The sequence below is a fragment of the Dermochelys coriacea genome, chromosome 21 (genome assembly GCF_009764565.3).
Source record: "Dermochelys coriacea isolate rDerCor1 chromosome 21, rDerCor1.pri.v4, whole genome shotgun sequence".
Lineage (NCBI taxonomy): Eukaryota > Metazoa > Chordata > Testudines > Dermochelyidae > Dermochelys > Dermochelys coriacea.
The window spans coordinates 11,689,482-11,711,748 of NC_050088.1; the positions used below are offsets into that span (position 1 = coordinate 11,689,482).

General features: G+C 43.1%; 2 protein-coding genes across 8 annotated transcripts in view; one reads left to right on the forward strand and one right to left on the reverse strand.

Annotated features, from left to right (window-relative positions):
* SLC26A8 (solute carrier family 26 member 8) overlaps nucleotides 1–7,542 on the reverse strand; it is a 31,240-nt gene extending 23,698 nt beyond the window's left edge. The window contains 6 exon segments of the mRNA XM_043500334.1: nucleotides 1,192–1,331; nucleotides 4,879–5,048; nucleotides 5,655–5,781; nucleotides 6,313–6,398; nucleotides 6,506–6,655; nucleotides 6,658–7,542. Coding sequence (XP_043356269.1) covers nucleotides 1,192–1,331; nucleotides 4,879–5,048; nucleotides 5,655–5,781; nucleotides 6,313–6,398; nucleotides 6,506–6,655; nucleotides 6,658–6,759 — 775 coding nt within the window. The 5' untranslated portion in view covers nucleotides 6,760–7,542.
* A 46-nt stretch (nucleotides 7,543–7,588) lies between these two features.
* Nucleotides 7,589–22,267, forward strand: part of MAPK14 (mitogen-activated protein kinase 14) — a 49,553-nt gene continuing 34,874 nt past the window's right edge. Inside the window, exons 1-2 of one of the 7 annotated variants that reach the window (XM_043500332.1) lie at nucleotides 7,589–8,267; nucleotides 17,703–17,832. In XM_043500332.1, the coding sequence (XP_043356267.1) occupies nucleotides 8,152–8,267; nucleotides 17,703–17,832 (246 nt within the window). In that variant the 5' untranslated portion in view covers nucleotides 7,589–8,151. The remainder of the gene's footprint in view (nucleotides 8,268–17,702; nucleotides 17,833–22,267) is intronic. The other 6 variants (XM_043500333.1, XM_038379740.2, XM_038379741.2 and 3 more) reach the window with 6 other exon arrangements.

Genomic DNA, 22,267 nt, shown 5'->3' on the forward strand with positions numbered 1-22,267 from the left:
TTGTGAGCTAAAAGCTTATGCTCAAATAAATGTGTTAGTCTCTAAGGTGCCACAAGTCCTCCTTTTCTTTTTGCAGATACAAACTAACACGGCTGCTACTCTGAAACCTAATAAAATATTGAATCTTACAAGGCATACATGTGTGTATGCATATTTGTTTGAGAGCACATGTGTGCCTCTCTGTGTATGTCAAATATTGTGCATGAGAGTAAATGCTGAGTACAAGTACAAATATATATATTCAGATGTTTACAGGCCTGTACATAGCAGACCATACGTTCAGTTAAGGAAATTTGATGTCAACTTGAAGCCCATTGTATATTCCCCAATAAAAACTATGTTAAGATGGCGGTAAAGACTGAAAGTATGTATCAGTAATTTAGGGTAAAATACATTACAGGGATGTTACAATTATTCCAGAACCAAGCATTATAAATCCTGGAAATTCAGAGTTCACGTTAAACTTTAAAAAATACAAACATGTCAAGGAACGGAAACAAACAGTCAGGGCATTCAAACAATCTTAATTCTGCCCTGTAGTAAAACCATGCAATAACCATATAATTTTTATTAAGGCATTTTAGTGTTTGTGATCCCAAACTAGATTAAAGTAAATTTTAGAGACAAATTAGTATTTTTCCCCTCTCATAGCATCCATTGTTTAAGAAATTTTATCTCAGCTCATTAATTGTAAATTCTCAGAAAATGTATTCTGTAATCAAAGAGTAAATGCTGTAACTTTGGGGAGAATACATTGTGTTCTTCATTCATAACAAAGTGGTTGAATCCCTACTTTAAGCAAATAAACAAAGAAACAAACAAACAAGTAAACACAAACTTAACTATGGAACAATGAGCAGTGCTTCCATACTAAGGTAAGCATATGCAAATGTACACAAGCATACACATGTGAGCTGAAAAAGCTACTTTCAAAGTCATCCCCCAAAACTAATCCTGCAAGTGCACATACACATGCATACCCACATCAATGTGTGCATATATGCAAGATGCATACCTGAAAAACACATGCACTTGCATGTACACAAAAGCACACATATACAACCTCTATCCACTTTAAGACCCTACATGACTGGAGAATAAACTTCTGATCAGCCTGGAGGAAAAATGAGGTATGAATAAAAGGAAAAAGATGGAACGGGAAGACACGCAAGAATATTTTTCTTTGCTTACCTTGTGGAATCTGGACCATCCCCACACTTAGGCCAGCATGTATATCATTCAGGAACCACTCTCTGACTCGATATGCACACAACCAGTTCAGGATAGGAAACATCTTGAGTATGATCTTCCTGAATCTTGCCCAGGAGAATCTGAAAGGAACCAGACAAGTTCTGTGTGCACTGTTGTTCAGTATCTGTCATCTCTGTAGCTCCTTACCTTGCCTTTGTCCTTTTTATGCCCAGAATTCATAGAGCTATGATTAACCCCTTTCAGGTCCTGTAGACATATAACATGAATGCAATGTAGTGATCCCTATGTCTGGTTCCCTTGCATTCCATTCAAATTAACAGCAAGCATTTTATGTGTCACTCACATTAGTCTTTGAATTCAGATCCCCAACTCTGGACATACTGATTTCTTATTTTTGGTACCAAAGATGATAAGTGGAAGACAGTGCTTAGAATCCTGCTATTCTGATGAAGGTGGAAAACTGGAAATGATAAAATCTTTGAAAACCGAGGTGGAAAAGACTTATTAAGTCCCCATGTCCATCTACCAGAGGGAACAGTCAAATTTGTTTCCTGTACTATATTCGGCAATAGGGGGATGCAAACTGATGGCCTGCAGTCAGGATTAAGAACATAAGAATGGCCATACTGGGTCAGACTAATGGTCCATCTAGCCCAATATCCTGTCTTCTGACAGCAGCTGGTGTCAGATGCTTCGGAGGGAGTGAACAGAATAGGGCAATTTATTGAGTAATCCATCTGCTGTCATTCAATCACAGCTTCTAGTAGGCAGAGGTGTAGGGACACCCAGAACATGGGTTTGGGTCCGGGTCCCTGACTAGCTTGGCTAACAGATACTGATGGACCTATCCTCCATGAACTTATCCAATTATTTTTTGAACCCAGTTATACTTTTGGCCTTTGCAACATCCCCTGGCAATGAGTTCCACAGGTTGACTGGGCATTGGGTCACATGATGCATTTATATGGTCCACATGTCTTTAATCAGAGTTTCTAATAACTAAGCTTTCATTTAAAAAAGAAAAAAAAGTTTCTAGTCCTCATGTCTGCAATAACGCTCCAAAGCGAACCAAGTGTAACCAATGCAGCATCTGCCCAAGTCTGCAGACAGCCTGAAACAATGACTTTGAGGAGTAAACTTGCATCTTCCCTATTAATCTGATTGGACTGTCAACTTTAAAGCCCAGTTATGACACTTTGATGTCAAGATTAACTATTTAATCACTGATCATTGTCGTGGACAGAATGGGGGCATGGGGAGTGAGTGAACTTCAGTGAAGAAAAGGAGTACTTGTGGCTAAAGCTGTAGCTCACAAAAGCTTATGCTCAAATAAATTTGTTAGTCTCTAAGGTGCCACAAGTACTCCTTTTCTTTTTGCGAATACAGACTAACACGGCTGCTACTCTGAAACCTGAACTTCAATGGTTTGGCAGCTAGAAATGAAACACAGAGAAGGAACAGAGGAGACTCACAAAGATAGGGAAGTGGGCCAGACACTGTGAAAGGAGGATGAGGAAGCAAGAGAAACAAAAGGCAGAAATAACAGGCCTAAAGGGGGACAGATTTTCTCAATGAATGATGAATGCAATAATAAAGCACTGAACAAATAATGTTGAGCTACTACATAAAGCCCATATTCTCCTCTTGCTCTCTGTGCAAATCTCCTACTGACATCGGGGGTAATACACAGACCTCAGTGTAAGCTCTCAGACCATAACTAAATAGAATTTGACCCTCTCCTCCAAATAATTTTGATACTTTTGTTCCAGTACTTTGTCTGATCTCTCTCTTTTATTTAATATCTCATATATGGAGCTTCCTACCCATAGTTAATGGAGATCTCTGTGAAGGATGTTTTTCTTTCTGATTATTCCTAAAGGTAAAGGAAGAGCTAGAAAAGGAGGCCAGGGATAAATTGCACTCTCATTTACATCAATGTAAATCTAAAATGCTTCCACTCTCCTCAGTGAAATTACTCCAGATTTACAACAGGGTAACAAAGATGAATTTGACCCACAGACTTAGTTAGCTTTGAACCTCAAGTCGCATCAGGGTCACAAAACAGCAGGTGAAGCTTCAGCAGTCACTTCAGTTCTAGTGAGCAGTTGAAACAGAACGCCAAGAAGTGATAATTCAGTGATGTTTCAGGAGACTTGGTCTCAACTTCTTTATAAGAACAGTGATATGTAGGTGCTCCTATTAAGTGACTCAAGAATAAGGAAGTCACCTAGTCCACTCATAGTGCTCTTTGTCGGCCAATCCACAGAACAATAACTGATACTATTTCAAAAGGAAGCCCCTGCCCTGATCTCCATATGGGAGAAAGGAAGTGTGCCAACAAAGAAAACCTACCACACACAACCCCCTGATGAACCCAAATAAATCCCATTGACTGACAGAGTAAAGCCTGAGACAACATGGAGATGACAGTTCAGTCTGGGTGACAGAGTCATACAACAAAACTAAAGGGAATGTGACAAATGAGTTTCCAAACTTTGACTGGTTACTTTTTCCATGGTGGAAGAACAAGACATCCTCTGATGCTGCTCAAAGAGGCTCCTTTGTGGTCAGCACCTGCAGCATCTCAGCATAGATGACAGGTTCCAGAGTAGCAGCCGTGTTAGTCTATATCCGCAAAAAGAAAAGGAGGACTTCTGGCACCTTAGAGACTAACAAATTTATTTGAGCATAAGCTTTCGTGAGCTACAGCTCACTTCATCGGATGCATTCATGAAGTGAGCTGTAGCTCACGAAAGCTTATGCTCAAATTAATTTGTTAGTCTCTAAGGTGCCACAAGTCCTCCTTTTCTTTCAGCATAGATGGGTATTTTGAGTCTTTGGGTATACACTCTGGCAGTGCAAGTCCCTACTGGGAAGAACAGGGTAGGGTTATATTAACTAATGTTGCACTTGCACACTCACCTCGCTCATCCTAGAAGGGAACCTTAGAGTGCAGAAGCAAGTAAGGCAGAATGAGGTAGAGCAATTTCTGCCATATTCTTAGGAAACCTAGTCTCTTTCTACTCTAGGTGGGAACTGAAAGTGGTACTGGGAGAATTTAAACAAAAATAGCAAATACAAATGCCAGAAAAACCAGATGTAACCTTGTGTCTGCCAGCTAGGGTGAAAGGAAGCACTGAAGGAGACTGAAACAATTAGCAGAATCCCTCCTCACTATGCACAGCTGCCTCACATTACCACAGCTGTGAAATGAAGAGAGACTGTTGTGGGCTGTAGGCAGCAACTCCTGCAGTGTTCTGGTAAGCCTGACTCACATGCAGGGCTGCCTTTAGCGGTGGGTGATGCCCCGTGCACCAACATTTGGGGGCACTAAACCTTTGCCTTCAGAGGTCCCAAGTCCCTGATTTTGTGTGGGGTTTTTTCTCTCAACAGTTTTGCTTGATGGCTTTTGTTCTACTCAGTCATCTGGAGGGCACCAAAAACATTTTCCATCTTTGGTGGCAAAACAGATACAGATGGCCCTGCTTACCTGCTCTAGGCATGGGACTCTACAGTTTGGTGCTTTGATTAAGCTTCTATCAGTCACCTCTGTACTGTAGTATTGAGTTGGGGGGCAGCAGGAGGGTCAGTTGCTGCTTTTACATTGGTAGATGAACAGGCTCCTCAGTTTCTTCATACCTACCAAATTCCTGGTATATTACTAACCTGCACTGGACCCTTCCTTGGATTCTGAAGTCCCTGTTCCTTGGGGAGGGAGTGTTTCTTTCATAGTTTTTCTGGAACTGCTCTTCAGTGTATACGCCTCTCTTGATCCTATACTTCCCTAGCTGCCTGGGAGCGTTGACCCTCTCAGCATCTGACTCCATGAGGTCACGCTGATAGTGGGCAGTCAAAAAAGTGGGAATAGGGAAGGCGAGAGGGTGAAATCAAAGTCACCGTCCTTACCCGTGACACTAAAGGGAGGACGGAGGTCACAGAACCGGACTGTCTCATTGAAAGAGGATGTTTAACTGACGAAGCTGGGGATAAATCCATCCCTGGTGTAACCCCATCCAAACCGGGGTGCTGGAACAATTTGTTCAGCAGGGGTGCTGAGAGCCATTGAACCAAACTGTAAACCGGGGATAAGTTGGAAAAAACCACTTCCAGCCAGAGGGTGCAGCCACACCCCACTTCCAGCACCCAAGCCACGGGGAGCAGTGGTGGCACAGTGGCAGTGTTAGCACCCCCTCCACTGCTGCACCCCCCAGGGCCACTGGGGGAAGAAGGGGACCCTGGTTCCCAGATCCCTGTGGCAGGGGTAGCTCTTCAGAGGGGCTGGGGGCCGAGTGCCCCCGCGGGGGCCACTCTCAGCCTCTCCCTCCCCTCTCTCGACTCGCCCACGCCCCCTCCCCTTATTCTCGCCGCCAGCCACGGCCCCGTCCCGCCCCGGGACACCCCCCTCGCCTGCCGGGAACAGGGCGAGCCCAGAGCCCGCTCACCCGCGGCAACCTGAGCCGCCGCCGCCGCGGCTTCGAGACTCCCGGGGGCGGCCGGGCCTCGCCAACTGCCAACCCCGGGGTGGGGCGCGAGGGGCACGGGATGCTGCCCCAGCTCGCCCGCGGGGGCCTGGGCCCCGCCTCCAACCCCATGGGGTCACCGGGTCTGATCCCCTCCCCTCCAACCCCATGGGGGGCACGCCCGATCCCCTCCCCTCCCCTCCCCCGGGGTGGCTGGGTCTGAGCCTCTCCGCTCCCTCCTCCCACCCCATGGGGGGCACGTCCGATCCCCTCCCTCCTCCAACCCCATGGGGTCACCGGGTCTGATCCCCTCCCCTCCAACCCCATGCGGGGTACGTCCGATCCCCTCCCCTCCCCCGGGGTGGCTGGGTCTGAGCCTCTTCCCTCCCTCCTCCAACCCCATGGGGGGCACGTCCGATCCCCTCCCTCCTCCAACCCCATGGGGTCACCGGGTCTGATCCCCTCCCCTCCAACCCCATGCGGGGTACGTCCGATCCCCTCCCCTCCCCCGGGGTGGCTGGGTCTGAGCCTCTCCGCTCCCTCCTCCCACCCCATGGGGGGCACGTCCGATCCCCTCCCTCCTCCAACCCCATGGGGTCACCGGGTCTGATCCCCTCCCCTCCAACCCCATGCGGGGTACGTCCGATCCCCTCCCCTCCCCCGGGGTGGCTGGGTCTGAGCCTCTCCGCTCCCTCCTCCCACCCCATGGGGGGCACGTCCGATCCCCTCCCTCCTCCAACCCCATGGGGTCACCGGGTCTGATCCCCTCCCCTCCAACCCCATGCGGGGTACGTCCGATCCCCTCCCCTCCCCCGGGGTGGCTGGGTCTGAGCCTCTTCCCTCCCTCCTCCAACCCCATGGGGGCCGTGTCTGTGGATATTGCACAGATACCGAAGAAAAGTGCATGTGCAACTCATAAAACTTTTCATCCGCCGCACGGTACACAGTGAAGCAAAAAGATCAGGCAGCTTGATAGCCTCAGTATTTTAATAGTCTCTTCCAGGGCAGTTGTTTGGTTTTCCTTGCATCCACCTACTTTCTCAAACCCAATTTTATGCAATTGCAAAATAGCCAGCGTTTCATGCATTTGTCACTCAGAAGCAGTTTGGTGACTCACGTCTGTCTTGAATAACAGCGCCTATAAAACTCGCCCCCTCAAGTGAGAGACAGCGTGGTCCAGCGCTCAAAGGGAGGCCCCCCGCATTCAAATGCTGGCCGCCACTTATTTGTCGTTGCGTGACCTTGGGCCAGTCACTTCACTTCGTGATTTGGCGCCGACACTGAGCTTGAGCTCCATGGCACGGGGCATTTCACGGCACGCTTCGCTCTCAGGCAAAGGCTCAAATGCCCTCGCTTCCCTAGTCTCACACCCGGGCTCGGCCCTACGCCCCTGCTCGCTCCGCTGCGGATCCTTGTAGACGGCCCAGCCCCCAAAAGGCGGCTCCCCCGAAGCGCCTACAGCCCAGAAGACGGGGCCGCAAGACGCGGGGGGGGACCCCAGCTGGAGATGATTTCGCAGCGCTCCTCCGCCCCCTTATTCCGTGAGTTTGCAGAAGTCAGTCCCAGAGGGGGGAAGTGACACTAGAACCACAGGGGCCGGTCGCCTCTGAGGTCCGAGAGCCCCGTGCCCAGAAGTAACCAGGGCCTGTCCCCCCCCCCAGCAACGGCCGGGCAGCCGCCCCTTCCTCCGCGCCAGGCTCGCCGCCCACGCCGCACTCCAGCTGGGCGGGCCCGCGCGCTCCGCCCCCCCCCCCGCCGCCGGGTCTCCGGCCGCTCTCGCGAGAGAGGAGGGCTGCGGGCGCGGGTTCCATATTGGGTCATCGCCGGGCGTTGCGCCTCCGCTCTCGCGAGGCGGCGGCGGCGCGATCGATTGGTCGGGGACCCGGGCGGCGGCGGCGGCGGCGGCATCGCCTGGGCGGTGCCACTGGGCAAGGGAGGGGGAGGTCACTCCGGAGTCGCCTTCGCCGCCTGCTTTGCTCTGCCTGTGAGCGGAGTCGTGTCCCCCCCCCCCCCCGCCTCAACATCTGGTTCCTTTCAGGACCCTCCCCTTCCCCTCACACACGCGCGCGCGCGCGCGCTGTCCCGCCCCTTGGGGTGACAGTGCGGGGCACCCAGGGGGCGCGTGAGGAGAAGCCTAGCAGCTAGCGCGGGGCAGCCCCCGCTCTTTTGGTTTTTGTGGTGTTGGGTTTTTTTTTCCGGGGGCGGGGGGAGAGGCGCTGCACGCGACACCCGCGGCCCCTGCGGGGGCAGCAGCGCGCGACAAGGGGGTGCGCGGAGGCTGTCAACGGTCACTGGCCCGGGCCGTGGGGAGGGAGGGGGGGCCGGAGGCGGCCCGAGGCCCCCCTGAGGGGAGGCAGGGCTGCAGACCTGCCCCTCTCTCTGCAGGGGGGGGGCGGGGGAGGAAGAGCCACTGCTGGGGCCGCCGGCAGAGTCCCCCCCCCCTCCCGCCTGGCCGGGCGGGGCGGGCTCCGGAGCCGAGATGTCTCAGGAGCGGCCCAAGTTCTACCGGCAGGAGCTGAACAAGACGGTCTGGGAGGTGCCCGAGCGCTACCAGAACCTGTCCCCGGTGGGCTCCGGGGCCTACGGCTCCGTCTGGTGAGTCCGGAGAGGGGAGGGAGGGAGGCTGCTTGGATCGGAATCTGCCTGTCCTCGCTGCACCCCGGGCCCCGCTCTCGGGGGGAGGTGGGGAATCTGCCCCGGCTTCTCGCCCACTTCTGGCGACCGTCGGTGTTGCCCGTGCAGGGCGGTGACTGAGGTGCAGGGCGGGGGTGCCCTGACCTCGGTGGGCTTCACCCTCTTCCTCCTGCCCCCAGTATGCTTGAATCGGCCTTGCCCACGGGTGACTTTTATGCCTAGATTAGTGGAGAAACGGCTGCAGAAGCAGCGTCTCCGCTGTGGGATGCACCAGATGGCACCGCATGGCAGGTGGTGGTAAAGTCAACTTCACAGAAGATAGTCTTGCCCCACTCTTCCTCCAGGGTATTAACGCGCAGGCTTTCCTCCCTCTTCCCCCTACTCCCACCCCCTTTAGTTACTGAGTGGTCGGGTGTGCCAAGTCCCTGCAGTCTGCTTTGCAGAACAGGTGCCTGGCAGCTCTTGTTCCAGTTTCATCTGGGAACTGCAGAGTAGGTGGCATTTGGGGTGATTTTAAAGAGAGGTTTGTTGATGCCGGGACGGCGATCTGGTGAGAAAGGCTATGAGGCTATCTCTTCTGCCTTGCCCTATCTGCCAGGAGTGCTCTTACAGGTAACAATTCCATACCACTGGCCATGGGAGGTTAACCTAGGGAAATTTGTGGTCTTTCATGAGTGAGAAAATTAGGTGTAGATGCCTATGGTAGCAAAATCCTGCTGTCAGAGCTGTGAAAGTGTGGACATATCTGGCAGGAAAAAAACATTCTGGTCTTTAATCTTTTCTTAAACTAATACAGATAAGATGTGTATCTGAAGAGCTTGACTTGCTTTTAATCACAGCAACATGATTAAAAAGGTTATACTTCCTTGTTGCATCAAGTATTTTTGCTCATTTCATGATGCAACAGTGCTTATTAGTTTTGGTCTTCAAAATATAGAATGGGAAATGAGTTTGTCTACTTGACTATCATCAATTTTGCAGTCAAATCACAGTGATGCGTGAAAGCTTTTTTAGGCGGCTTTGCCCTTTTTTTAAAGAGAGAATATATAAAACATTAATGTCTTATGAACACATGATGTTTAAAGCTTTTCTGCACCTAATATGTCAGACCTTGATGAAGATTTTGTAATAGTGTTTCCACCCTGTGGTCTCCTTCAATGTGTGAAGTGAGCATGTATTAATGAAGTTTTATGCAATATGTAAATTTATATCTACAGTATAGGATTCATGGTAAACAATACTAGTGAAGAAAAATAATAGCCATGTATACACTGTAGCTTTTAAAAAACCCAGTCAGCTGTTTGTTTTTTTAACAAAGGGTGATTATATTATACTAAATTGTTTGCAAAGTTCCATTTAAATATCCTCTATTAAAACTGTTATGTACTAAAGTATATGAGCATTTGTCCTTTAACTTTTGTATAAAGGTTAAACAAGTTCTAATAGTATAAATGTGTTCCCCCCAAAGTTTTACTGTAGAAAGGCTGAGCTTTATTGAAGTAGTAAGATAAGGGCTTGACCTTGCTGGTTGATGGATATCTCCTGAGATGCTGAGTGTTCTGATTGCCCATTACAATCAATAGGATTTGAGGGTGCTCAGTGCCTTCTGGCAGGGTTAATTCTAAAAATAAAATGAGCAAGGTCTTCTCCTGCCCCCAACTCCCATTGTGCTTTCCAAAATGCTTGCATTACTTCCAAATATTTCATTCCACTACCCATATAACATAAGGATTTGCATCATGAACTTCCTGTTTTGCTGTGTCAAAACCTTTAAAGATTGTGCAATTGCATTAGTAGCAGAGGAAGTTGTATTTTCTGTTGGAAGCAGCTTCAAACATGTAGCTGATAGTTGCAGATTATCAAAGTTTATTATATTCACACAAGGACTTGCTCTGGTCTGGCACGTCTTTTCCTTCCTGATCCTAATGTAAAGTCACTATGTTGAATGAGGCATCAGATTAATTTTCATTGTACTAGCTTGAGACTGCAAACACAGGATTATGATTTTAGTGTGATTAACACCCTCAAGCCAGAAAACTCCCTAGGCAGTGATGCAGATAAAATGTACTAGCATGCATCACTACTTGCACACCAAGGTGAGGGGGTTAAATAGGATGAATGTCTAGGCTGTTAGGATGAAGACTCTTACTCAAACATAAATAACAGAGCTAACAAATCATGTAGATTAGTGTTTTCCAAATTATGGGGTTCAGTAGTTGGGAGAGAAGGCACAGGCAGATCTCTGTTTGTTCTTAAGTCTTGACCTTGATTTAAAAAGAATAGAAGGAAGATGTATACATTAAGATGTGGAGATGCAAGATGGGCAGCTCAGTTTTCAAATGTCTGGGAAACTCTGGTGTAGTCAGTGAAGTTGCCTTTGCTGATTTATGAAACCATTGCAGTAACACCTATTGTGTGAAATGCTTATGCTGCTTGTTCTTACAACTGTTTAGCATTTTCATGCAACATAGCTGTTGTTGTTTGTATTCTTATTGTGCATTCACATGAAGTGCACTCTACAATCATGTTGGCATCAATGCATTCTGGGATTCCTGAAGCACCTATTTCAGAATGCTTCCATGTGGTTGTTAGATACAGGAGATTTTGATTAACTTCCAAATGCAAGGCACTACATTGTAGAATGGAATTGGGACAAGTGACTGAATTGATGCTGGTGCAACTCTTTTGACTTCCTGACCATATTGGGGAGAAATCATTGGTGACAGCATGGGGTCAGCTAGATCTAAACTAAAGACTGTCCCAGATGTTTCGGTCACTTTATGCAATTGTTACTTATAAAATGTGTTGAACATCTGTTGTGTGTAGATATAAAGTGTTGCCCAGGCATTGCAAGTTCAAGGTGTTCCAAGCAATGTGTTTTTACAACAGCTTTTTTGCCTAATGTATAAAGGGCCTCAGTCCATAAATGCTCTAGATTGCCTCTTTAAGGTCGTACTTAGTTTGGGGAAAAATGTTATAGGTTATGTAGCTCTTCAAAAAGAGGTATTCTTTATAAAGAATAGTAGACTGTAAAAATGCACAGTACTGAGTTTATCAGTTGAGAGTCAAAAATCAAAGGGTCAAACCCAGACTCTAAGTTTCTTGCATGTTATGCCACACAGCTAATTCCCTTTAGCTTTAAAGAAAAAAAAACTACCGCAAATTTAAGGAACTGTAAATGTTAAATTTTTAAGGGGAAATTAAGTAAAAACCTCACATCTCTTCAAATAGTTTTCAAAATCATTGCTACTTTAAAGTGTTTTTGGAATAGCATCTATCTTCATCCTCACCAATCCATCACCAAAGTATCAGATCACTTCCAAATTTAAAAATAAAATAAAATAGAAATAATTCTTTTTACCTTTCCAACCTGTAGGAGAAATAACTTGATTGGTTTATAGGGTGCTTTGATTTGTTTGTGAATGGTTGTAGTGTGTCTATATATGATGTATCCATGTGGGGTGCATGTTACATTGTGAAAGACCAACTCATTTCTTTTGGCTAATGGGAGGGATTTGGAAGAAAGCAAAGTTGCTTAATTCACTGGGGAAGAAGGGTGTTCCAGGTGTGGGGCATGGCATGAAAGGAGCCATGGAGTTCACTGGGAGGAGCCTGAAAACAATTTAGTAAGGCAGGTGGCATTAGCAGAACATGCAAACAGGGGTGTAACAGGAGACAAGTCATACACATGGGGAGGTAATGGGCAGAGCCTTGAAAGCGAGGTCAAGGAGTTTCAACTTGTTATAGAACTTGAATTTTAAGAAGTGGAGGTATATTGTGAGTTGTTTTCCATCCTGAACTACTTACTGTACGGTAAAGTAATATTCATGGATATCTGGTATTGTAGCTTTTTGCAAACTGATGCTGACTTAATATGATCAAACACAGGACAGGAAGAGGTGCTGAAATACATACCTTTTTTTATAGCTGTATGCTGGATGTGTGGTGTTTGCCATATATTTAGGGACTGAACTTGTAAATGACTGGTTTTAGTAATATGTGAACAGGACTCTCAAACATTTTGAAGGCCATAGATTTTCTGCTTGCACAATGGAATTGGTGGTCTCTAAAACAGTCTTCAGGACAAAAAAGAGGATACCACTAAAGGGACTCAATGAGTAGAGTAGCATGTTTGCTTGCATCGCAGCTAGTGATACGCAGAACAGCATTAGTGTTAGATTTGAAAGAGACTGATAATGTTACCCAGTTTCTAAACAAACTCTAATTGAAGAATAGTTTTGCCAGTTCTTTAGTTTCAAACCACTGAAAAAATATAACTTGTCTCAACAGTGGTTCTCTGGATTTGTTCTGAGGTCATTCTTAGAGGGTTAGCTTTGTGTAAGTGACATACAATCACCACTGAAAGTGGTGTGTGTTCTGGTAAGTTAGGAGGTAATGAGGCAATTTCCTGGATTGCATCCATGATAGAGCCTAACTGGCTTTGAAACTTGCAAGCTGTGATTTATGACAGAGGCATGTAAATCCTAAACTCATGTTTATCATTCTTAAAAATGGTATTTATTTCTACTTGTCAGGAGTTTTTCTTCCTCTACTGTCTTTTTCAGCTGAAATATAATGGATAGATTTAATGCAACAGTTTTAAGGTTGTAATAAATGCTGATTTTAGGTAGTGTTTAAAAAACACTTTCCAATGTAACAGCCGTTGTGTAGCTCTGTGTTTTTATTTGTAAAAGCATTAGACAGTCATCTACATCAGCCAAAAATTACTCAGCATGCTCAACAATCTTTTTAGAGAAGCTCAGTTTCTAGGGCTCAGATATGACCTAACTTAAAACTGTTATAATTTGGGGGTAGAGAGTATCTCTGGAGTACAGACATCTAATGTTAATTGTTTTTATGGTGTGTGAAAAGTTACTGTACTTGATACATTGACACCTCTCTTGGGATTCCTCCCTTCCTTTTCTGGCTCTGCAGCAGGGATGACTAATATTAAACACAAAGCTGACTACAATGTACAACTTTAAAGTACAGTCTGAGATATCTTGATTCAAGTGGATACAGTCTATTTGTTTATGTTAATTGGGTGCTGCCCTGGGAGTCATGACAAGTGGAGCAAAGTTGTGGCTCCCTTGCTTTGCAGTAGCTTTTTACAAACACTGTTCCCAGAGAGCTTTACTGCTAATGACATCAATTTATGATGCAGTTGTATCATAGTGATTTTTTTTTTTATGAGGGCCAGGGGGAGAACTGTTCTGCAAGTTAAAAATGTGAAGTGCAAAAATAAAGATATATTGTCAGTTCCCTTAAAATTACATAGAAAAATATAAATTTGACAAGTAAAAAAGGGCAAAATTGGTAGGTATGTAAAAAACCTTCTCTTAATATTTAGAGTGTTCTGAATACGGAAAAAAGTTTTTCTAATATAGGAGTATAAAAGAATACGATGCAAAGAAAACGAGAATTGAACTATTAAAAATAATTTATATTGTGGTACCACCTAAAGGTTGTAAGTGACGTGGGGGCCCTGTTGTCCTAGGCACCGTACAAACAATTAAAACAGAGGTCCCTAGACTGTAGGGCGTGCCCTAATAAATGTAAGCTCTTCAGGGAGGAAACTGTCTATTTAGGGCTATGTCTACACTAGCACTTACATCGGTATAACTTACATCACTTAGGGGTGTGAATAAGCCATGCCCCTGAGCAACTTAATTTAGCCAACCTAAGCTCCAGTATGGACAGCGCTATGTTGGTGGTAGAGCTTTTCCTGCTGACATTGCTGTTGCTGATGCTCGGTGGGAGTGAATTAAGTCGATGGGAGAGCTTGAGTGGCTGCACTAGAGAGCTCATAGCTGCAGTGTTGCACCTGCACCACTTTAAGCTCTCTGTTTTGTCTACTTAGGCTATGGCAGTACTAAAGTGTGGGTGAGGTATCTTTCTGTAAAGTTTTCTGGCTTATTGCTCTTCTCCATAAAGAAGGCTAAACTGTAAAGAATAATGTAGAAATTTTTTAAGGATAAAATATTCTCTAATTTGAGGAGCATATTGAAAGGAAATATGTGGAGTATAAAGAAAAGGAGTACTTGTGGCACCTTAGAGACTAACAAATTTATTTGAGCATAAGCTTTCGTGAGCTACAGCTCACTTCATCCGATGAAGTGAGCTGTAGCTCACGAAAGCTTATGCTCAAATAAATTTTAGTCTCTAAGGTGCCACAAGTACTCCTTCTTTTTTTTTTTTTTTGCGAATACAGACTAACACGGCTGCTACTCTGAAACATGTGGAGTATAGGGACCTTAGGTTGGGTCAGGATCTTTACTTCTAGCACTGCTCAAGTACAAAGTAGGAAGACTCTTGTCACACTGAAGCCATAGGAGCTTTAACTGTCAAGTAGTTGTAGTGTTTATGTAAGTTCAAACTAGATGTAGCCTATATGTGCTTGTTAGGAACAGAACGGTGGCCTAGTGGAGGTAGGATTAGTCTTAAAATTGTATTTCCTCCCTCCCCATCACACATCGCTATTGCACCACTGTAACTGCATCTGTTTAACTGAAGTTGCTCCTTATTTTCTGTGGTAAATAAGGAAAACCTAGCCAAGAATTCCAATCCCTTGCTTCCTTGGTTGGCAGGGTTAGGGATGCTCTGGAAGCAGTATATTGTGTTCTGGTAAATGAGAAGTGTGGTAATAGTGATTGCAGTTGTAAAGGTGAAATAAATATGCAGAGGATTCTCTTTTTTCCAAGGCAAGAGAGATTGTTAAACTGTGTTGTATGCTACCTGTTGCAGTTGAAAGAGATGGAGCCTTAAAGAGGATGACCAGTTGACATTGGTCTAGTTTGGATTATGATGTCTAAGATTTTATTTTGGAGCTGTGAAGTATATCTGGAAAACACCTCATGCCTCATTAAAATCATGCTGTTATGTGTAGACCCTAAATTCAGGTTTTGTGTGTAGTGTTTTTTTTTTGTTTTGTTTTTTGTTTTTTTGTTTTTTTAAAAAAAAGCTTGCATGAAACAGAAAATGAAAATAGTATTTGAAATATTCCCCTGGAGGGTTTGCTACTTCAACATAGATGCGTTGTAATTGTGCTTGAGAACTTGAGATGAAAAAGCAATCAAAACAAAATAAAACCAGTATTAGTTTATTTTGATTGTCCAATTTAGTGAAGTGTAGGAAGTAATTCACATAAATGATGAAGAGCATAGTAGATTTCAAACACATTTTGATTAATTCAAAGCAATGTTAGTAATTCTACTACAGCAGTCTGAGGCTTCTGTGATCTCTGGGAGACTTTACCAGCTTTATTTCCGTATCTTTTTCTGTGAGCTGTTTCAGTGGAATGTACTCTACTCCACATAAGGGGCTACTGCTGTTCTGCAGAGAAGGATTAGAAGTACTCTTCATATCGCAATAATATAAAATAGAGAACATATGGAAGACGATGGTTGCTGGTTGAAAAAAATTTAAGTGTTTGGCTACATAGTTGCCAAGTTTTTCATAAGCTTCATTTCAGCACTCTGAGTGGAGAGAGCACACGGATTTTAATAGAGGTATTTTTCTCAAGTGAAACTTAGCAAGTCATACTAATAAGTATTGTGACTTCATTTTATAGAAGATAAATAAACTATGGTTTGGAGAGGGTATATATTTAGTTTTTATTTCTGACTTGTATAAAGCTGTGGATTTAGTATGCATATGTTTTTCCTGCTGTGACTTCTCTTCGTGAGATGTGGTGATGGCCTTTCCATTATTGGCCTTGCTTCCCACTTTGAACTTGTAAACATGAACTTTCCCTTCCTTTTCATGATTACCAAGGGAAATGGTCTGTATAAATCTTTATTCAATCAAGAGGCAGGCTGGTTTGAATAAAAGTTCTGTGAAATGGGCAAATTATGTCCTAATACTCCTGGCCTCTTTCCCATTCTCTCCGCCCTTTCTCCATTATCTTACTATTAAGCTTAACTTCATCAATTTCACATCCTCTGCCTCTTCCTCTCTTCTTTTCAAGAAACAAGAAGAAGTTAGATTTCAAAAACATCCAAAGGGGAAATAAAGCAGAAGTGGTATTCAGTTGTTCAGAGCTAAATATCCATCTTTTGTTGGTACTTGGAATCTAAAATTCTCAGCTAGGGCTCTGGAATATTGTGTGGGGATAGGTGTAATAGAATAATGCTTTTCATCTATGTCAAAACCTTTTGTGATAACGTTCAGGATGGATTGATTTAAATGAAAGCAACTTAAATTATCAGGCAGGAAACCTTGATTGTAAATAATCAGTTTTAAACTTGTTTTGCATTTACACCTTTTTTCCCCTAAAGAGAGGTTGATTCTCGTTGGTTGGTAACCATTAAATCGTGTTGATTTACAACTAAGTATAGTCTTCACATACATTTAGTACTACTTTTTGCTAACCAGGAGGATACATTAAATCTGTACACATTTTTAAGCAATTATATAGCTTAACAGACACTTACTCAGACTCTTAAGTTTTATTTGTTTTATTATGTTAGAAAATGGTGAATGATGCATTTTTTTAATTTGTAGATTAACTTTTTATTCTTGATTCATGTCAAGCTCTGTTTGGATGGAAACTGGAATTCATTTAAAATGCCCGAAACAGTTATGGTTTGATTAGTTAAATAAAACTACTTTAAATGTGCTGATACATAAGAAAAAATTATCAAAGCATGTTTTCCATTTAAAATTGATTTTATTAAAGGTAGTAGTCTATGTAGTTAGTGACTTCAATTGATTTTGTCTGGTCATCATATTCTTCAAGATTTTAGAACTAATATATCTCATCCTTACAATCTATGAATAAAATACTAGTGTAAGAGGGAATACTAGCTTTCCTACTTTTTCAGTTCCCAATCTGTTTCTTAACTTTGAATGAACTAATAATTGAACTGAACTAGTTGAATAGACTGAAATGAAGCTTCGTAAGGGATTTCTCATTGAGCTGTGAAATGTTAAGGGAAGCTTGCAGGACGCTTCCTTGTAAATTACTAGTTTTTTTGCAAGGCCAGGCTCTCCAACTAAAAAAGACTTGAAGACTTTGATTCTCTCTTACTGTATTAATTTTTGAGAGAGACTGCGTGTGTTTGCCACATCTTAATTCCAAAGTAAATTAAAATTTTCTATACAAATATTTTGAGGATATGCATCAGACTGCTTTCTTAAAGTACGGTATACACACTTCTTCTGCAAAACCCCTTTCCTGTCCTCCCTCCCACTGATCCTGAAGCAAAGGATTCATTTTGCTCTTTGCCACTTTTTCTTGGAAACCAAACATAGGTATGGAAAGGTGGCTTTTTAAAATGTGGCACAGGGAGTTATGGACTAATTTCACTGGGGAAAATGAGTTATTTCAGTCTCAATCTCTAGTTATTTTTAAAGTATTTTTTACATTTGGTAACTTTATTTTTTTTTAAATTGTAGCTCTGCCTTTGACAGAAAAACTGGGCTGCGAGTGGCTGTGAAGAAGCTGTCCAGACCATTTCAGTCCATCATCCATGCCAAAAGGACCTACAGAGAACTACGGCTACTTAAACATATGAAACATGAAAATGTAAGTTCTAGGATAGTGGCTGTCAAACTGGGGTTCGTGAAATGTTACAGGGGGTTCTCGGGGAAAAAATTCCCTAATGGCACACAGAGCTGTCCCTAGGCATCCCGGACAGCACAGGGCCAGCAGCCCGGAGCCCCTGGACTTCCAAGAGCTAAGCAGATCAAAGCAAGCATATCTATCACACTGAGGAGATTTAAACTTTAAGACTTCATATAAAAAATGGAAAGGGAGGTGGATATTTTTTGCTGTTTTTAAAGTTAAATAGGCAGCTAGTGTTGTTTTTAAAATTATTATGAAGAACATGTTTAAGCTTTGTTGTAATGTACATTGTTTGCCTGGACTGCTCAAGACCTGAATGCTTGTGTAGGAGGAACTCTTTGAGTTGGTTTCTTAAATACCTTCATGCTGTTTCACATCTGATGCTCCTTGATGAAGCATAGGAGCCTTGTCTTATAACAGGCTTATTCAAAGAGATACAAGCTATGAAAGTGAGATCTTGGAAGAGTGTAGCCATTTTCATAATGTAATAAAATACTGTAATGATAATAATAGTAATAAATAGTTTGTAATAAGCATGACATAAAAACAATTTTATATTTCCAAGATCACTGCTTTTATAATTTATATTCAGGTCAAGGAGAAAATCCCTGGAAATATTCATTTTTAGGAGGGGGTTCATGAGACTTGACATTTTAGTGACAGGGGTTCACAGGTTGTTAACATTTGGAAACCACTGTCCTAGGAGATGCCCAGAGACATGCAATGTATGGAAATTGGATGTTCATAGCTGTGAAATGCTTGATCAAATGCAGACCAACCCAGTGATAAGTAAACTGAACCTCCAGCATGACTACGTTAGAAGTCTTGTAGTATGGGAATTTAGCTATCAATTAAAATGTTTTTTAGTACTCTGAGAAGGTGACAGAAGTGAGTCAGAAGAATGGGTACTTTTTTTAGTATAAAATTGATTAAGGTTAGGGCTGTCGAGATTAAAAAAATTAATCATGATTAATCACGCTGTTAAATAATAGAATACGATTTATTTACATTTTTGGATGTTTTCTATATTTTCAAATATATTGATTTCAATTACAACACAGAATACAAAGTGTAAAGTGCCCACTTTATATTTATTTTTGATTACAAATATTTGCACTGTAAAAAACAAAATAAATTATTCACCTAATACAAGTACTGTAGTGAAATCTCTTTATTATGAAAGTTGGACTTATAAATGTACAATTAAGGACTGCATTCAAAAATAAAACAATGTAAAACTACAAGTCCACTCAGTCCTAGTTCTTGTTCATCTAATCACTCAGACAAATGTGTTTACATTTGCAGAAGATAATGCTGCCTGTTTCTTGTTTACAGTGTCACCTAAAAATGAAAACAGTCATTTGCATGACACTGTTGTAGCTGGTGTCGCAAGATATTTACGTGCTAGATGTGCTTAAGATTCAGATGTCCCTTCATACTTCAGCCACCATTCTAGAGGACATGCTTCCATGCTGGTGACACTGGGGTTCTTCTTGATAATGATCCAAAGCAGTGTGGACTGGCATGTTCATTTTCATCCTCTGAGTCAGATGCTACCAGCAGGAGTTTCCGCATTGGAGTATTGCTCTTATAAGACTTCTGCAAGCATGCTCCACGCCTCGTCCCTCTCAGATTTGGGAAGGCACTTCAGATTCTTAAACCTTGGGTCTAGTGCTGTAGCTATCTTTAGAAATCTCACGTTGGTACCTTTTTTGCGTTCTCAGATCTGCGGTAAAAGTGTTCTTAAAATGAACATGTGCTGGGTCATCATCCGAGATTGCCATAACATAAAATATATAGCAGAATGCAGGTAAAACAGAGCAGGAGACGTACAATTCTCCCCCAAGGAGTTCAGTCACAAATTTAATTAACGCATTACTTTTTTAACAAGTGTCATCAGCATGGAAGCATGTTCTCTGGAATGGTGGCTGAAGCATGAAGGGGCATACGAACGTTTAGCATATCTGGCACATAAATAACTTGCAATGATGGCTACAAAAGTGCCACACGAACACCTGTTCTCGCTTTCAGGTGACATTGTAAATAGGAAGCAGGGAGCATTATCTCCCATAAATGTAAACAAACTTGTTTGTCTCGCCGACTGGCTGAACAAGAAGTAGGATTGAGTGGATTTGTAGGCTCTAAAGTTTTACAATGTTTTGTTTTTGAGTGCAGTTATTTAACAAGAAAAATCCAACATTTGTAAATTGCACTTTCATGATAGAGGTTGCACTACAGTACTTGTATGAGGTGAATTTAAAAATACTATTTCTTTTTTTTATAGTGCAAATATTCGTAATCAAAATAATAAGTGAGCACTGTACACTTCATATTCTGTGTTGTAATTGAAATCAATATATTTGAAAATGTAGAAAACATCCCAAAATATTTAATTTCAATTGGTATTCTATTGCTTAACAGTGTGATTTAAACTGCGATTAATCGCTATTAACTTTTTAAGTTGCGATTAATTTTTTTGAGTTCATCTCATGAGTTAGCTGTGATTAATAGTGACACCCCTAGTTAAGGCCTGCTACACATCTTTTTTTTTTTTTGAGGGGGGGGGGAAGGGTTGATTTGCAGGATGTTCAGTAAGTGTTGGGAAGGAGGACTGAGGGAAAAGGCAATGGTATAAATGCTTTTGAAAGTGACCAAACCTCTTTAGAGTAACCTGATTGAAAAACATAAGATGGGAGAAGTACCTGATTATTAAATGGATGACTGTTGCATACTTGTAGTTGGTTTTGGGTGTTAAGTATATTTTACTGGGCTTATAGAAGATCCTTAATAGTAATAAATTGGTCTAGTTTCCTGTAACTCAATGAAAGTTTAACGGTTAAAAGGGTATTTTGAGAGAACTAACCTTCAGTGATGATGAAAGGCTTGCAATATAACTATTTCCGTAGTAAAGCCTCAATTTGATTCACAGTATGTTAAGTAATAAGCTTAGCTTAATTGATTTAGTGCTCTGTTTGACGTTTGTGCTTTTAACATGTTTTACGATATTCTTGGAGGTTTGGTTTCTTCCATCCACTCTGAGGTCAGTCTCTGCATGTGAGGTAAGATAAATGTCACTTGACTTTCTTCCTGCTGTGCCTATTCTAGTCAGGGCTTCAGTAGTGCTGCTGAACCCCAACCTCCCCCCCCCCCCCCGCTGGCTCTAATTGCTCACCTGAGCATTAGTTGCCACTGCCCTTGCAAAGATGGATGTGGGGAAAGTGTCTTGAGACACGATGACTTATCTTCCCCGATGCTGGGACTCTCCAAGCATTAGGAGGAGGTGCTTGTCTCTTTTTCGTGTTCCCACTGGGTGGGTTTTATTGTGAATTCTGTGCCTCTTCAGCTGTTGCATTCTTCACTGACAAAGATTGTCTTTGGCCCTGACTTTATTATTTGTATTACAGCAGGCCCCAATCCAGGATCATGGCCCCATTGTGCCAGGCACTGTAGGAACCATATAGTTTTGTTCTTGTTCCAGAGAGCTCGCATTCTAGGTTAGGGGAGGAAAGCCTAACCTTTGAACTGTAGCATGGGGGGAACTTTGTCCCCCATTTTCTTACCTGGTACCTGGGCCGTGAGACCGAGGGGGAATACAAACACTATCTTTCATACCCACTGCACTTTGTTTCCTTGCCCACATCTTCGAATCCCTTCACTGGTTTTCCATTGCCTCTGTATCAAGTTCAGAATTCTCATCCTCATGTTTAAGGCTCTGCATAACTCTGCTCCGTCTAATTTCTTCTGTAATCTGTTCCTACTCTGAATTCTTCCTCATTTCCTCTGCTTTGGCCATACCTTCTGTCTTACTGCTTCTTCTATCCTTCTCCCGCTTTCATCCCTGTGCCTCCTGTCACGCTATCCCTTCTGCGGAGAATGTCTGTGGCAGTGTGCCAAACATCTACCCTTCTTTCGGATCCCTTCTTAGAACACAGTATGAATCATCCTAATAGTACTGTTGTGTATCTATTATAAAAAGAAAAATATTTGCACCAATATGTGATAAATGGATCTATCTTGGTTATTGGTGCTCTGTTTTTTGTTTTTTTAAGCTAAGTATGTAGAATTGTGATTGTGCCTTTTGATAGACATTTTCTTAGGCCGGGTCTACATAACACATTTCGGTATAACTATGTCACTCAGGGGTGTGAAAAAATCCACACCCCTGAGCAATGTAGTTATACCAACCATAACTCCCTGTGTAGACTGTGCTGTGTCGGCATGAGAACTTCTCCTGCCGACATAGCTACTGCCTCTTGCAGAGGTGGAGTTATTAAGTTGATGGGAGAGCTCTCTGCTGTCACTTTCTTAGAGAGTCATAACCAGAAGCACTACAGAAGCACAAACATGCCAATGCAAGTTTGTAGTGTAGACCTGCCCTTACTATGTTCTGCATCAT